This window comes from Crinia signifera, chromosome 1 (assembly GCF_055691185.1).
Source record: "Crinia signifera chromosome 1, ASM5569118v1, whole genome shotgun sequence".
NCBI classification, from domain to species: Eukaryota; Metazoa; Chordata; class Amphibia; order Anura; family Myobatrachidae; genus Crinia; species Crinia signifera.
The window spans coordinates 265,812,255-265,830,165 of record NC_139217.1 but is presented as its reverse complement, the minus strand read 5'-3'; the positions used below and the strand labels follow the sequence as shown (position 1 = coordinate 265,830,165).

Here is a 17,911-nt window from a genome sequence, read left to right as displayed (position 1 = left end):
ACACCAGGGACTCTAGAAACCATTTCAGCATGTTGTTTATTTTGTATAGGGTGACTTAGCGACCAAATTAACCTGTTCTTGAAGCTGATCTTTGTTACACGAACACTCTGGGAGCACCTCCACATCTTCTGCAGTATAGACACAGCACTGCACGTGGATTTACTGGGTAGGATCAGGCTTGCCTACCCTCCCGGTATGGCCGAAAATCTGGTCCACCTCCCGGCCCCCCGGGAAGGTGGGCAAGTCTCCCGCTTTCTATTCATAGCCCCCGCTCCCCCCTTTTCCCGCTGGTTTAATTATTGCAAATCGTGGGTCCTTGGTGAAGGGGCGGGGCTTAAATGACGCGATCACTGCATTTTAGGTCATTTAAGCCCCCTCACCGCGGCCCGCGAATCACAGAGTTTTCCAGCATGGGGGGCAGGGCCAAGTGATGTCAGCCTTGCCCCGCCCCCCTGACGTGTTTCCTCTCCAGGCTTCTCCTGGACTCCTAGAGAGGTGAAGTTTAAAGTAGGCAAGTATGAGTAGGATGTATCAGGTACTGCAGCTTCAACATAATACATCCAGCCCTATATCACATGCATACCGGTGTTTATTAATACCATATGCACACACTTCCACTATGAGGTGTCCCTTGCAAAAAGAAGATTGCTGGGTTTATGTGGCAGTTACCGGCAGCTGTGCTCCACTTCTGTGCATATTGAGAATGCAGAACACCTCTGAAAGTGGTGGTTTTTGGAGGTTTGGCCTCATTAGAAAAGCCCACAAAAAAAGGGATTTTTGTAAGAACTTACCGTTCGAATCCCTTTCTCTGATATGGTCCTGGTGACACAGCTCAACACTGGGATGTAGGAGGGTCCGAAGGAGCCAGGCACCTATCCTAAAGCTTTAGAGGGTAGGCTCCTCCCCTACTGCATCCCTGGACTCTTCAGTTCAACTTTCAAAGCCACTGGAATACATTAACTCAGTACAAACACCTGCACATTATCTGCACATTTTATAACAGAAACTGTTAACTTTTCACCATTTTAACATGAACATCATGAAATTCTGGCATACTTACTGAGCGTAAGGGAGGGATCGCTGTGTCACCAGGACCATATCAGAGAAAGGGATTCGAACGGTAAGTTCTTACAAAAATCCCTTTTTCTCTTTCAATGGTCCTGGTGACACAGCTCAACACTGGGACGTTCCAGAGCCGGTCCTTTGGGAGGGTACGCTCAGGTCTGCAGCTCTCAGCACTGCTCGCCCGAATGATGCGTCCTCCGACGCGAACTCATGGAATCTATAGAATTTGGCAAATGTGTGAACAGATGACCAAGTGGCAGCTCTGCAAACCTGCTCAGCTGTGGCCCCATGTCGAACCGCCCAAGAGGTGGCAACTGACCTGGTGGTATGCGCATTTATTTTGGCCGGTACTGGTCTACCCACTTTGGTGTAAGCAAATGCTATCATAGACCGCAACCACCTAGCAATAGTCTGCTTAGATGCAGGCCAACCAATTTTGTGTACGTCATACAATACCAACAATGTGTCAGTCTTCCTGACACTCTTCACTCTGTCCACATATATGCGTAAGGCACGCACAACATCCAAAGTTCTCAACTTGTCCCTTTTCTTAGAACCCTCTGGGGGTTGAAACACAGGTAGAACAATCTCCTGATTTAAATGGAAGGTAGATACCACCTTCGGTAAAAACTGAGGCACTGTTCTTAAAACAGCCCTGTCATCATGAAAAATTAAGAAGGGAGATTTACATGACAAAGCTCCCAATTCTGAAACTCTTTTAGCAGATGCTACTGCTAACAAAAACACTAGCTTCCACGTAAGAAACTTAAAGTCAGCCGACCTTAAAGGTTCAAAAGGTGCCTTTTGAAGGCATTCCAAAACCAGTGATAGATCCCAAGGTGCTACTGGTTGCTTGTATGGAGGTTTCAACCTGGATACTCCTTGTAAAAAAGTTTGAATTTCCGGCAAAATGGCTATCTTTTTCTGGAAATAGATGGACAAGGCCGAGATCTGCACCTTCAGTGACTGAAGGCTTAGGCCCGATGAAAAACCATCTTGTAAGAATTCCATCATTCTTGATAGCTTAAAATGAGATGTATGAGCCTTTCTTCTCTCACACCATCGAATGTAAGTCTTCCAGACTCTATAATAATTTGCCGAAGATACAGCTTTTCTGGCTTTTATCATAGTCTGTACTACTGCCTCAGAAAACCCTTTTCTTTTCAAAATGGCGGTTTCAATAGCCAGGCCGTCAAAATCAATCGATCTGAATCCAGGTGATTGAAAGGGCCTTGTCTTAGAAGGTCTGGTCTCAGAGGTAGACGCCATGAGTCCACAGACAACCTCTGAAGCCTCGAGTACCAGGATCTCCTTGGCCAATCTGGGGCCACTAAGATCACTGGAACCTTCTGCCCCTGTATTTTCTTCAGAAGTCTCGGTAACATTGGTACTGGTGGGAATGCATAAAGGAGATCTCCCTGCCAGTGAATAGTCATGGCATCCACTGCCTCCGCTAGTGGATCCCTTGTTCTGGCATAGAACCTGGGCACTTGACGGTTGATCCTGGATGCCATCAGGTCCACATCCGGAGTTCCCCACATCGAAGTGATTTGGTGAAACACCTGAGGGTGTAAGCTCCATTCCCCTTCCTTGAGCTCCTCCCTGCTCAGGAAGTCGGCTTCTATATTCTCTATTCCTGGGATGAATATAGCCGATACAGCTGGAACATTCTGTTCCGCCCATAGGAAGATTCTGGATACCTCCCACATGGCCAATCTGCTGCGTGTACCTCCCTGGTGATTCAGGTACGCCACAGCTGTGGCATTGTCGGTCTGAATCCTCAAAGGGAGGTTCTGTAACCTGTCTCCCGCCAAGGAAATGACTTTCCAGACAGCTCTCAGCTCCAAGATGTTGATTGGTAACGCTGATTCCTCTGCCGTCCACAGGCCCTGAAGCCTGAGATCCAGGACTATTGCCCCCCAGCCCCTGAGACTGGCGTCGGTAGTTACTATCAACCAGTCCCAGGTCTGTAATGACCGACCCCACTGAAGGGAATCTACTTCTGTCCACCATTTCAAAGATTCTCGGGTGTCCGAAGACAGCACTATCATCTCGGATTTCATGGTCAAAGTGTTTCCTGACCAAGCTGACAAGATGTTCCATTGGAACCTCCGAGAGTGGAACCTGGCAAATTGAAGCGTCTCGAATGACGCCACCATCTTCCCCAGGAGCTTGAGGCACCTCCATACTGAAATGCTCTGAGCCCTGAGAATCTCCTGGACTAGGGTGACCAGATCCCTGGCCTTTACCTCCGGGAGGAATACCCGATGAAGATGGGTGTCCAGTATGACTCCCAAGAATTGGAGCCTTTGTGACGGTACCAACTGAGATTTTTGCAAATTTAAAATCCAGCCGTGAGCCTGCAAAAAACTGATGGCCTCTGCCAAGTGACTCTGCAGCATGGCTGCTGACTCTGCTTTGAACAGGAGATCGTCCAAATAGGGTATTACTGTGATTCCCCTGAGCCTCAGCACCGCCGCCATTACTGACATTATTTTTGTGAATACCCTTGGCGCGGTTGCTAGCCCAAAGGGTAACGCCCGGAATTGCAAATGCAGGTCTCCTATGGCAAACCTCAACAAGGTCTGATGTTCCGGGTGTATAGGAACGTGCAAATATGCGTCCTGGACATCCATGGACGCCAAAAATTCTCCCTGGTCCAGACTCAGGAGTACTGACCGTAGAGACTCCATTTTGAAATGGTCTACCCATAAATGAACATTTAGAGACTTCAAATTTAGTATTGGTCTGAAAGACCCGTCTGGTTTGGGCACCAGGAACAGCGTGGAGTAAAAGCCTTTCTTCCACTCTGTCTTGGGGACTAGTGTCACCACCCCTTTTTTCAAAAGGGAGTGCGCTGCTCTCACAAGAGCTGTACGCAGCCGTGCCTCCTTTGGTAAGGATGTGGGAATGAACCTCTTCGGAGGTGGCCCTCTGAAAGGGATTTTGTAACCCTGTGTTATGATGTCTAACACCCAGGCATCCTGGTCTAGAGAGGCCCAAGCGTCCCTGAAGAGCGTGAGACGCCCGCCCACTTTTGTCACTGTCGGGCAAAGCCCCTGACAGTCATGCAGAGGGTTTATCCTCTCCTTTATTGGCAGGCTTCTTGTGAAAAGAGCCAAATTTTGACTTTTGTGTCTTGCCTCTAGAGGGCTGAAACCTTCCCCTGAAAGACTGTCCTCGAAAGGACGCACCACCTCTAGGGGAGGGCCGAAAGGACGGCTTAAAAGCAGAAAATCTGGACGTCTGCTTTGTTGAGGAGGCCGGCAGGAATGTACTTTTGCCGCCTGTGGCCTGTTTTATAATCTCCTCTAATTCGGTACCAAAGAGTACCTTTCCTTTGAAGGCTAATGTTTCCAGAGCCTTCTTGGACTCATTGTCTGCTTCCCAGGCTTTAAGCCAAAGCACTCTCCTGGCATTAATGGAGACTGTGGACACTCTGGTTGCCATTTTAATAGCTTCCTCCTCTGCTTCCACTGCATATTCTGCTGCTGCCTTAATCTTTTCTGCAAGCAGTAATGCACCAGGGTCAGCCTGCAGCATGGTGCATAATTCACCAGCCCACTCTATCATGGCCTTAGAGACCCAGGCTGAAGCAATAAGGGGCCGTAAGGTAAACCCTACCCCTTCAAAGATAGCTTTGAGGTTTCCCTCCAGCTTTTTATCCACAGAATCTTTGAAAGCTGCACCGCCCTGTACTGGTAATACAGTAGCCTTGGACAAACGTGCCACTGAAGCGTCCACCACTGGGACCTTTTCCCAGAGCTCCGCATGAGACTCTGGCATGGGGTACAGACTAAGGAATCGCTTAGGCATCTGAAGCCTCTTATCCGGAGTTTTCCAAGCTCCTTCTAATAATTCCTGTAACCCCTCATCTGAAGGAAAAGTAACAGCCTCCTTCCGCTGTCGCTTAAAAACACCTTTAACAGGAGTCTTATCCTCCACCGTCAGCTTTAAAGCCTGCTTCACAGCTACAATGAGATCCTCTATACCAGCAGCAGAGCTCTCTTCCAAATCATCACCCTGATCCCAGGGGATGTCAGTATACTCTCCTTCCTCTTCATCTACCACAGTAGTTAAAGCATAAGACCTTCTAGGGGTCCCTGCCACATCATCCATTTTGTCCAGCATTTCACTGAACCTGTTAATCCCTTTTGCAGTATCCTGCATCACCTGGATAAGTGCAGGATCTGCCTGGGTAAGAGGCAAGGAGCCAACCGACTGCTGAGATGATGGCATAGGTCTCTGTGAATCTACCAGCCCATCACTCTGCCTGTCCAAAAGCTGCACCAAAGCGTTTACTGACCTGCCTAGGGCCCTGGCCCACGCAGGTTCCATATGCTCTGCCCTATGGGGATCGCTGCCCATGGGTCTCACATCAGCGCAAGTAATACATAAGCCCCCCTTGGCCATCTGCTCAGGGACAAACTTTTGTGTGCAAACATTGCACGCGCTCAGTGCATTAAGGGCTCCCTCCCCCAAAACCACAGCCTGATGCTCAGACATGATGCAAGTGATAAATGTATATCTATCAGTATACACAGTGCAAACAATTGTACAAGCGCTTATACAAAGTCAATGCACCCAGTCACTTAGCTGTCTGTAGGTTTCTCTGCGGGGAAGCGATGCCCAGGAAATCCAAGTCACTCTGCCAGGATCAATTCGCCAGCTCAGCTCCGCTGCAAGCGTTCTGAAAGGCGCCAAAGTCAGAGTGAAGGAAGAGACCAAAGTCCCTGCTGCTGCGGGGTCCGTGACCTTTTGGCGCCAACCACCCCCAGCTAGCCGCTCCTTAGGTAGGATTTCCTTGTTCCAGTGTCTCCCCCTCAATTGGGGACCACTTGGAACATGCCTGTCACAGCGCTGCTGTCCTCTCAGTCAGGAGCTCAGCGTGTAAGCTCCGCATAAAATGGCCGCCGCCATCACGGAGCGCCTGTCCCCCATGATCCCCACCTAACTGTGGAGCCGGTTTCAGGCAACTCCGGAGCCCAGGCAGCCTCTTAATAGAGGCTATGAGCGCAGCACAGGGAGACCAGACAGCGTCTACCCTGTGCACAGATAGCTGACAGGACGCGCTTCTGTCAGCTCCTGCTGCGCTAGCAGTGTGAGGATTCACTATGAAAATCCTCACACTGTGCCTACCTAGCTAGGGTAATAGTTAATAAAATAATAAAAATCCCCTAACTACTCTAATTCTTCGGCTGCTCCTGCAGCCCTTTAGAATAGCACCCACTCCAGTGGGCACCTAACACGAACTGAAGAGTCCAGGGATGCAGTAGGGGAGGAGCCTACCCTCTAAAGCTTTAGGATAGGTGCCTGGCTCCTTCGGACCCTCCTACATCCCAGTGTTGAGCTGTGTCACCAGGACCATTGAAAGAGAAACTGAAGGTGCACCATTCGCGGATGACACTACCGTCATTGGCCTTATCAAGGATGGGGACAAATCGGCCTACAGACAAGAAGTGGACCGTTTGGTGGTGCAGCAACAACCATCTAGAGCTCAACCCACTCAAAACCGTTGAGATGGTAGTGGACTTTAGGAAGAAGGCTGTTGGTGTTCTGTTCTGTGCTGTTGGATTTTAAAATCGCCTTTTTCCCTTATCGCCAATCATGGATTGAGTCCTGAATGGATGGGACATTTAAGTAATACTAATATTATTCCAAATTCGCATTTTAAGATAAAATCCTAACCAAAGTCAAAGCTATGGTCCAACTTCTAGAATTGTCCAATTCCGTTTGTTGTACAGGTGCAATTCTGATATCCAAAATATTTTTGAGTGCAACCGAGACACCTTTACTTTCTGATGGTTCAGTGTACACAAACTTTGTTTCATCCAAAAAATGACTTTTGTATAAAATCAAACTTCAAGTTCTGTGTATGAGGTATATATATGAAACATAAGTACAATTTGTTTGTTGACTTGTGTCCCATCCCCAAGATATCTCATTATGGTATGCAAATACAGAAAAATCCAAAATACTTCTGGTCCTAAGCGGTTTGGATATGGGGAACTGTAACGTAACAGAAATATCTAACTGTTTTGTGAGATGAGCTTAAATAGGAACAGTCATATCCTGGGGTATATGTAACATATTTGAATAAAACAAAGAATATAGAGGCACAGACCAACAACTAGGGAGTAGCTAGCAAACAGCTTCATATTCCTAGTCTTTTTTAATGAAACATTAAAGTTTCCTTTCTACGCATGAGAAAGTCTAGCATACAGGACACATAAAAAAGTAAACTCAAGAAAGTGAGTTAAATGATTTTTATGTTTCCTGATTTCCACCCATTTCCATGACTCAGCTACAAGGCAGTTCCATGTTTTAATTTCTGCTCCCCAATTGTAGTCTCTTTTTAGCTATCTAGCATAGAGGAATATTGGAAAGTCCATCTATTTTCACAGGGCTGGCTCTACCAACATGCCGCTTTAGGCAGCTGCTGAGGGCAAATACATGAGGGGGGATGTCTATAAGGAAGACATCCCTGTCTATGTCAAATACATCCTTGTATTTAATGCAGGTGGTGGGTTTGGGACTTCTAAGATGCTACCTGCACACTTTCACTTGAGGGACTTGAAAGTGGGAACCGGTGGCAGTACGGGGTTGGGTGAGGGGGCCAGTAGATTGATACTTTTCCTAGGGTGCTGAGAAGTCTACTGACCCTGTACTTTTCTCTGCTCGCTCCAGGTATCATGAACACTAGCTTTGGAATACCATAGAACTTTAGCTTTGACAAGCTGTTTGTGAGGAAATGTTTTGTGTAATATTTTATGACTAGATCATCAGAATAATATCATTTTTGTGTCCACCTGGAATGCTTCCTTCTTATTATATTTAGTGGAACCTATTTTAACTCGGTGGGATTTCAATTGATTGGGGGCTTTTTTAAAATTTGTTTGCCCAATTTTTTTTTTCCAGGCAATTCAATCAATTTGCTATAAAACACCCTAATTCCTGCATCCCTGTGCTTAATTGCAGCCGCACACAACACCTATCTGGGATTCGATTCTCCTGCCTCTGGGCAGGTGAAACAACATCCCCAACAGCACTGTCTATTATCACCAGGTAATTTACCACAGCTAATTGAATTACCTATTATTAGTCTATTATTTTAGATAAAATGAGAGTTTAATTATGGAAAATAAATTGTAAATTAGATTTTTAAAGGAGACTATACTGAGAAATCCTTGGTACAGGTATATGAGAATTCTAAGCAGTATCACATTTGGGAGTTGCAGCAAGCCTTGGAGAGAGATACCGTGCTTCTCCCTACCTCTGGAATTCTCTACCTCTCTCCCTCAGATTTTTCCTACAAAACTTCAGATGAGCTCTAAAGACTCACTTCTTCACCATACCCAGCCAAAACTCACCTTAACTCTCTGTTCCATGCATACTGTCTACCCCATGTGCGTCACCCCTATCTGTCTGCTCCAATATGTAAGCTTTTACAAGCAGGGCCCTCTTCCATAATGTTATTTTCCTTCTTTTATACCCCTTTCACACTAGCCTACTGTAAATTCACGGATTGGGAACAACCTACGACTAGCACTGGTGTATAAGGTTCCCGGGCCAAAATCCCGGCAAAATTTGCTGGGATTTCAACCCTGCTATTGAGCAGGGTTGTTCACGGGTTCAACCCTGAGTCCTGGCTGGTGTGAAAGGGGTAGAGATACTCACCTTGGTTGCTGGTCCAAGTTAGTAAATCGTCCCCACAAATTGCCTAAATTGAAATTTGGATTCTAACGTCTGTCTGTGCTTTGTATTAGAAGATGCAAACAATCAATGTACTATTTGTGAGTTGCACAGTACCTTCCAAGTTCCTGTCCCAGTGTGTAGAAATGTTCCAGTCCATTTTCTCGTTGAGATCCTTCTATCCAGTACATATCTTCTGGGTTGTAGGATGGCATTTTTATATGCAGTCCCAAATATTGCAGTGACTGCCGGAAACATCCAACCTGAAGAAGAAAAAATTATAATTTCCTAATTAACTTGTAGATCAGTGTTAGCGGGAAATGATCACTAGGTCGACAAGCATTAGGACGACACCACTAGGTCAACATGACTGAAGGTCGATATGCAGGAAGGTCGATGTGACTAAAGGTCGACATTGGTTAGCTTGACAGAGTCATTAGGTTGACACAAGCATTAGGTCAACATGGGGAAGGTCGACATGGGTTTTTTAACTTTTGTGTCCGGAATGTCAACACAGTCTACATGGACACTGAAACCTAGCACTGCGTTCTCTCGCATGCTATGTTTCAGTGTCCATGTCGACTGTGTTGCCATTCATAACAAAAAACCTGTGAAAAACCCCATGTCGACCCCATGTTAACCTTCCAGCATGTCGATCTAGTGGTGTCGACCTAATGCTTGTAGACCTATCTGCTGTCTATCCAATGATCCCATTCTGTGTTAACTGTCCAGAATCAATTAAAGGACAATGAACCCTAAAATACAAAATTACTTATGTAGAAGGTATATTTTTACTGTATATCTACATTATTTTGTGTTCTAAATCGACATTCATAAAGCATCAAATTGAGTTTTGGTTATAAGTTTTGTGGTCAGGCATGTGAAGCATACTTGCCTACATTCTAATCCAGAGGATAGATCCAGGTATGTGGTGCCTTTAACTGCATCATCAGTTCACGTTCTCCCATTAATCAATGGTGTGATGTGTGCCAATTAGCAACAGCAAGATGGGATAATTATTCACTGCATATTGCATCATTAAGTCCCTGGGTAGAGAAGTAACCAGGACTGGGAAGCAGATCTATCCACCATGGAGCCCGGGAGAGCTCTCCAAGGATCTGAGACATTCCGCGAAAGTAGCCAATTATGATATATAATAAGTATCATCAATGTAAAATTTTACCTGAATGTTATGTGAAAAACACCCCATATTTGACATATTCTGCCACGATATACTGTACAACACAACTATATTTTCTGTGGCAGTGCCCAATAACAAACTACAATAACGTTACTCTTTTAAAACTGTGTTTGGTATTATATACTGATAAACTACAATTTGCAGGTTTTTGGCACCTTGGGCCATCTTGTCTGTTCTATAGTAAACTCATTTCCTATTTCAAACTATATTGCAGCCCAGAGAACATTTTTTACCTCTTTATTTTTTGTATTTTTTGAAAGTTATGATATATTGATTATTTTTCTCCTGTATGGAACAAATAAGGCCAGTGTATTCATTGGTTTTATTATTATTAACTGGTGTTTCCTTCTTCCAGCTGTTTCTAGTTTATTTATAGATGTTTTTAACGTAATCCCATCTAGCATCAGATAATGTTGCACAATACTATAATATATTATAGAGAGAGAGAGAGGGAGAGAGAGAGAGAGAGAGAGAGAGAGAGAGAGAGAGAGAGAGAGAGAGAGAGAGAGAGAGACGGCATTGAACATTGAATCTACTTTGGTGGGTATAATAGCCGTACTGTATCTGTGTATTCCATTGGAAACAACAGCTATTTAACCTTCCTACATTAGTCTAGCTAATATTAATTGTCAAATAAAAGCAACTGATGAAAGATTATATTTAAAATAGTTGTTTCCTGAAATGAGTAAAACACTTACTTGCTTCTCCTGCTCAGTTTATTTCCTAAGGCAGTTATGGTACATATCCAAGGAGTATGATGTAAGGTGACGTAACAAAGGAGAACTACAGCTCTCAACAACAGGTTACCCATTCAGTGCTGTGAGCATCCACTGCATATTTTCTTTCTTCTAGTTCAAGAACCAGTTTTTTTCATAAATATATTGTCATTTTGTATTTTTTTATTTTTTTTCAAGCTTAGCCACTTGTTACTGATTCCCTAGGGGTAACAATCTCATCAGCAGAACAGAAAACAGCACATCTTCATCACTACACACCCTTAAAGTGCTCCTCCCTTGCCCATGACATACTGTATGTGAGAATTGAATTAAGAGCTCTGGTGCCCTCCAGTGTACATAACTGGTGTTAAGATTTAAACTTGAGCTACAATGTTGGTTGGCTTTTTCAGCAATGTTTATATAATTGATACTCAATTATTACTTACATCTACTGTTGCTTCATCTGTAACAGGGTACTATGAAACACTGTCCATCTAAAATTTTACATATTTGACACAAATCCCCGCCTCCAAGTTCATTCTTCACCACGTGCAAGCAAGCCTGCAGAAAAAACATGCATGGATCATTTGTTGTCATGTTGACATTTGACCCTTCACATTTTGTACCTGTTGACCTTAGCCAGTCAACCTTTTATCTGATGAACTTTTGTACCTTTTGACCTACTATACCTGTCAACTTAATGCATGTCAACCATTTGGGGTTGACCTACTATAGATCTTCTATACCACAATCATATTAATTATAGATGTGATACTAATAAGATGTTGCATTTATATCTGAATTGAAAAATATAATTATATTGCTGATATCTCAGGGGACATGTGATAACTTTGGGCTGTGGCAGGGGTTCCAGTGACACAGACATGACACCACCTACCAGGCATGTCTAAACTGTGGCCCTCCAGCTGTTGTGAAACTACACATCCCAGCATGCCTTGCTATAGTTTTCAAAGGTGAAGAGGCAGAAGTGAGGCCTGGTGAAGTGAATGAGATGGTTATCGACAGTAATACAGTGGCGAGGAGAGGATAAGAGGTCATCTTAGATGAATTACAGGAAAAGGTGTGAGCTCTGCAGGCTTAGAACTTGAAAACTGAGGTGACAATACAAATAAGAGGAGTTTCTGGAGAAATTATGAGAAATAATCAATTTCTCCAATAGAACTCAAGGCACTGTACAGAAATTATGTTTAGATTTGTATAAAATACAGAAACCATGAATATAATTCAAAGATGCTGCAGCCATTTTCCAAGGATTATTCATCTTACTCACAACAGATCCATTGGAGATAGCCATTTTAGGTGGGCTACATAGGATTATACGAAGCAGAATAGGCAAAGTCTGGAAAAGATGACACATAATTGAAGACATAAGAAATACTAGGAGAGATCATTGCTAATTCATCAGAATCATGCATTTTTTATACTTCAAAATAAAGTAACAAGTTAATCAGCCATCTTGGTCTCACTACATGGGTTACAATGTGCGATTCACAATACATGGACGCAACCCCCAGTGAAAGATGTGAGGACACCCCGCTGGCCTGGAGACCCGAGACCCCAGTGGGGCTGCATCCCAGCCTGCAAGATCCACGGCAGCATCCTCCGCAAGCAGCGACCTCCGAAGCCCATCCATCAACACAACCTCCAGGAAAACCCAACAGCTGCCCTCACGGGAAGAACCCCCAAAGGAGGAGGAGCCTAGGAGCTGTTCAGCTCAGCAAAATATGTTCCCTGTGTCTCAATTGTCCTTGTCCATCACCCTCCCCAGGGTACAGCTAGTGTATACCTGTATATGTTACATATCTGTTCTGTTACTGTTTATGTGTTACCTACCTGGCTGTTGCAATGACCAAGTGGCGCTGCTGATGGCTGTCTACTTTGCAGCTCAGTCAAAATATATTCCCCATGTCTCCCCTGTCCTTGTGCGTTACCCTCCCCAGGGTACATCTAGTGTATATCTGTACGTGTTACATATCTGTACTGTCACTGTTTACTTGTTCCTACCCTGGCTGTTGCACAGCAATTCAAATCTTATTCCTGGTATACGCAAGTATACCTGGCCAATAAAGTTGATTCTGATGAAAATAAGACACATGAGTAAAATGAAAAGTGACAGGATACCCACTACTCACATAGCTTACATGATGAGGAATATGGTGTTCTTCTGTAATTGCTTTAGCCACTTTTCATGGGCAGCATGGATGATGTTTTGATGAGCATTAATGCATCACAGCACTGAGGTCATGGGATCAATTTCCAGCATAGCCCTAAATGGGGCGGTCAATCCCTGGTATTTTTTTAATCCGGGATGTACTATATGGTGATACAACAGAAGGCATCTATTACAAGCAGAAGCTTCCTAAGATGCATCATAAGATCATTGGACTTACCATCGAGGACGGATTGCAGCACCCATGGTGTTGCACAAGCCGCTCATCACAGAGTCTAGCCTCTTCCCTGCTACTAAATGGCAGACAAATGCCTCAGTTTTTCCAACTGGAGCTTGTCGCCACTGCCTTCCAACCCACAAAATGGCACCACACAATCTGATGCTGGAGTGCTGTGTATTACATACCAGGACCTATTTGTGCACATGCAGAAAGGGTCCTGCGCATGCACAAAGTACCAAAGCTGATTGGTTGGTACTTAGGGCCTGATTCAGACCTGATCACTGATGGACGATTTTGCAGAGCCCTGCAATCAGACGTCACTGCCCAGACTAAGTGATATCCCACCCCAAATCTGCAAATGTCTTGCAAAAATCTGCCAGCTGCAAATCCATTCACAACCCACTCAGCATCTAATGATTTTTCGGTACTCTTTACTTAGTTGGGCGCCAGCGATTGAAATCGCGGTCGTCGGGGGTAAAAATCGCGGTCATCGCGGTCATCGCGGGTAAATCGGGATGCCCGCGATGACCGCGATGACCGCGATTTTCCCATAGGGAACAATGTTAAAAAGGCTGATTGACCGCGATTTTACTGTTAAATGCCTCAATGGACCCGATTTGGCCATAGGAATCAATGTTAAATGGGCCACAGAGCCCAAATAGGCACAATTGACCCTTAAATGTCCCCCCCAATTTTTAACGCCACCCCACGATCCACGCCAACCCGAAGCGTGGCGAGCGCAGCGAGCCCGCGAGGGGCGGCGGTACGCGTCCTCCGACCTTTTCATGCCCTACTATCCACTAGGGCGCGGAGTGAGAATATAATAGTGTGGCGAGCGCAGCGAGCCACCGAGCCCGAAGCGTGGCGAGCGCAGCGAGCCCCGCGAGGGGACGTGGATACCTTCACAGGTAGACGCGTCCCCTCGCAGGCTTCACAGGTGTCGGCGTCGCCACGGACACCTGTGAAGCCCGCGAGGGGACGCGTATAACTGTGAAGGTATCCGCGTCCCCTCGCGGGGCTCGCTGCGCTCGCCACGCTTCGGGCTCGGTGGCTCGCTGCGCTCGCCACACTATTATATTCTCACTCCACGCCCTAGTGGATAGTAGGGCATGAAAAGGTCGGAGGACGCGTACCGCCGCCCCTCGCGGGCTCGCTGCGCTTGCCACGCTTCGGGTTGGCGTGGATCGTGGGGTGGCGTTAAAAATTGGGGGGGACATTTAAGGGTTAATGGGCTCTGTGGCCCATTTAACATTGATTCCTATGGCCAAATCGGGTCCATTGAGCCATTTAACAGTAAAATCGGGTCCATCGCGCCTTTTAACATTGATTCCTATGGTAAATCGGGAGCATCGCGTCGCGGGCATCGCGGGTACATTTATGGCCGGCCGCTAAGCGACCGACACGATTTCCATGTTTAACATGGGTTTCAATGGGAAATCGCGGGCATCGCGTCGGTCGCGTCGCGGGCAGACATAAATGTACCCGCGATGACCGCGACGGGCGCCCATCTAGGTAAAGAGTACCGATTTTTCCAGTCTGTGCAGTTTGCGTGTAACCCAGACCCTTTCACAACTCTGCGATAGAAACAGGCTGATCTAGGCCGGGGCTGAGGTCACATGCCCTCCTTGAAAACACCTGGGCACGCCTGCATTTTTCCTGACACTCTCCACATATGGCCGGTTACCACCCACAAACGGTGACTTTCTGTCAAACAAACTGCAGCCGGGTTGTGAATAAAAAATGTGCTGACTTTTGTTGCTGTTTGGCCTCACACATTCTTACTGCAATCCATACGCATGCACAGTCATTCGATAATTGATCGCCACGTGCATTCGCACAAAATCGATCAGCATAGAATAACCCTCTTAATCTTTCTCCACTTTAAATCTCTCCAAGCTTTGATAAATCTCCCCTTTAATTAGTAAACATCAGACTCTAGCGGAGGGGATTGTTTAGTTAAAATCAACCCTGTCAGTCTGGTTGAAGAATTGTGGAGAGGTTGTGCTATCTCATTTTTGTATTAATTATTTATTTATGTACATTGCTTTCCAATGGGGTTTTACTGTACTTATACCACACATGCTAAAAACCACATTGAAATAACAGTAAAATCTGTACTGTTTGCATTCTGTATGAATTAAAAAATATTGGCAGAGTGTATATAAGTACGTGCAGTGTGGTTGTTAGACCTCACACTTAGAAGATATAACCAGTTTGAAGGGTTTATTCAAGTGGCAGGCTTGTAGGTTACAACAGTACTTCATGTGTTAACTTCAAGCAGTAATACAACTTGTACATTTGGTAACGACAGTCTCTGGTTGTTACTTAGCTGTAGCGTTTTGGCGCGTGCAGGGTAAATGACAGTCTGCTGGTTTACGCTGCGGTATCTCTCCCAGTCTCGCTGCTGCCAATGATGACTGATCTCCCTGTGCAAAAGGTCACGCTGGTAACGGGTTTACAGCGGGGGCTTGCTCCTATGCGCTCCGGTGCACGTGGAGCTACAAACAGCATGGACGGAGTCACACACGATCTGAGGCACACTCTAACGCGGGGACTTCCTCACAGGAAAGGGTAACGCTGCCAGCAGGGTCAGGGGTCTCTGCCCTGCTATTCGCTTAAGCTACCTGTCACTCAGGGTGACGCTTAACTACGTTGGCTGCAAGGGGGAAAGGGAAGACTGTAAGTCTCACACTAAGCAGTGTATGCGGAGACAGGCGCTGAGCGCTGCAATCTAACACTCCCCCTCGCTTAAGGCTGTCTTCGGCTACATAAAAGAACTCAATACAATGCTTTGTCCTTTTGTAATACCTGTAACCGAAAATATGGTTAGAGAGAAAAAAAGACATTCAGAACATCAAAAACTTCAAATCAACATTTTTGAACTTAGACAAGTCCACAGTCCTTCACGAACTTAGTAAGCAAGTTTCCCGACAGTCCTTTAGTAAGCATGTCAGCGACATTCTGTTCACTTGCAATGTATTCAACATCGATGGACTTGTTCTCCACTAGTTCTCTGATGAAGTGATGTCTTATCGCGATGTGCTTTGACCTTCCATGGTGCTTGGTAGTACAGGAAAGATCTATTGCTCCCCTGTTATCACATGCGATACTGATAGTCTCTTCTTCATAAAGTAGACCTAACTCACACAAAGTCTCTTTGATCCAGAGTGCTTCTTTTGATGTCTCTGTAAGAGCCATGTATTCGGCCTCGGTTGTTGAGAGAGCAACGGTCGGTTGTTTTCTACTCGCCCAACTAACTGCTGCTCCGGCCAGTGTGAACAGGTAACCGGTGTGGGAACGACGATCATCTTCATCTGCTCCCCAGTCGGCATCGCAGAAGACTTTCAAATTTGAATTGCTTGTCTTGGCGAATTTTAATTTCAAGGAACTTGTACCTTTTAGGTATCTCAGAATCCTCTTCACTGCGATCCAGTGTTGTCTTCCAGGATTTATTGCAAATTGGCTCACCCGACTGACTGCATGAGTGATGTCTGGACGAGTTCCAATACTTGCATACATAAGACTTCCAACCACGTTCTTGTAAGGAACATCTTGCATTTCCTCTATTTCTTCTTGTGTGGTTGGTGACATACTTTTTGTAATCTTGATGCTTTTGTCAATTGGTGTATTCACTGACTTGGAGTCTGCCATCCCATACTTCAAGATTGTTGCCTCGATGTACGTTTGTTGGTCGACTGTGACTGTTCCCTTTTGCAAGTTTTGAACAATCCTCATGCCCAACAGATGATTGGCTGGACCTAAGTCTTTCAACTTGAATCTCTGTTTCAGTTGATCTCTTACACTTGTGATGTGATCTTCGTGACCTGCTATAAGTATATCATCCACATAGACTGCTATGATGAACAACTTTTCTCCCAGAGTTTTGTGATAAAGGCAGTGGTCAGTCTCTGATCTAATAAAATTCATTTCAAGCAGTACTGTGTCCAATTTTATGTACCAGCAACGACCACTCTGCTTTAGGCCATATATGGATTTCTTCAGAAGACACACTTTCTCTGTCTGAAGTTCATTCTCATCATAATGATCTGGTGATTCCATATAGATCTCTTCAAGTAGTTCTCCATTTAGAAACGCTGAATCGAAGTCTAATTGGTATAGCAGTAAGTCTTGTAAAGTGGCGACTGCAATTACTAATCTGAGAGTGTTATACCTCGCAACAGGTGAGTATATCTCCCCATAGTCAATTCCGGATCTCTGTGTGTATCCCTTAGCAACAAGACGGGCTTTGTAACGGGCAACTTCTCCGTCTGAATTTAACTTCTTGCAGAAGACCCACTTGTTCTTGACTGTCTTGCGGTTGCTTGGCCTATTTACTATGGTCCAAGTATCGTTCTCTCTCAGTGCTGATAACTCTGTGTCAATTGCAGATTTCCATTTCGCCCAATCACTGCACGCTTTCGCTTCTTGAATACTCTGAGGTTCACTGAAAGCAATATTCGCATATTCTTCCTCATATCTTCTGGCTGGTATGCCCTTGTTTCTTCTCACAGAAGCTCTTTTAGTTGGTTCGCTTCCTTCTTCAGTATTTTCTGTTGCAGGTATGCTTTCTATTTCACATACCTCTACTAGTGCTTGCTTTTCTTGCTCTTTTGCTTTTGTGGGTGATGCTGTTTCTTGAAATATCACATCTCTTGATTTCAGGAGACGTCTGTTCTCTGCATCCCAGAGCCTGTACCCTTTGCTCTCCTCACAATAGCCTAGCAATGTGCACTGTCTTGATTTTGGGTCAAGTTTCTTCCTTCTCTCTTTTGGTATATGTGCATAAGCTCTGCTCCCAAAGACACGGAGGTGACTGATGTCTGGCT

General features: G+C 45.2%; 2 protein-coding genes across 2 annotated transcripts in view; one reads left to right on the top strand and one right to left on the bottom strand.

Moving 5' to 3' along the window:
• Positions 1 to 10,986, bottom strand: part of LOC146074530 (calcium/calmodulin-dependent protein kinase type IV-like) — a 55,604-nt gene extending 44,618 nt beyond the window's left edge. Inside the window, exons 1-2 of the mRNA XM_083182745.1 lie at positions 10,657 to 10,986; positions 8,875 to 9,020 (exon numbers count right to left, since the gene is read on the bottom strand). Of these exons, the coding sequence (XP_083038871.1) occupies positions 8,875 to 8,972 (98 nt within the window). The 5' untranslated portion in view covers positions 8,973 to 9,020; positions 10,657 to 10,986. The remainder of the gene's footprint in view (positions 1 to 8,874; positions 9,021 to 10,656) is intronic.
• LOC146074562 (uncharacterized) overlaps positions 1 to 17,911 on the top strand; it is a 91,424-nt gene that overhangs the window by 53,280 nt on the left and 20,233 nt on the right. The gene's annotated exons all lie outside the window — the stretch shown is intronic.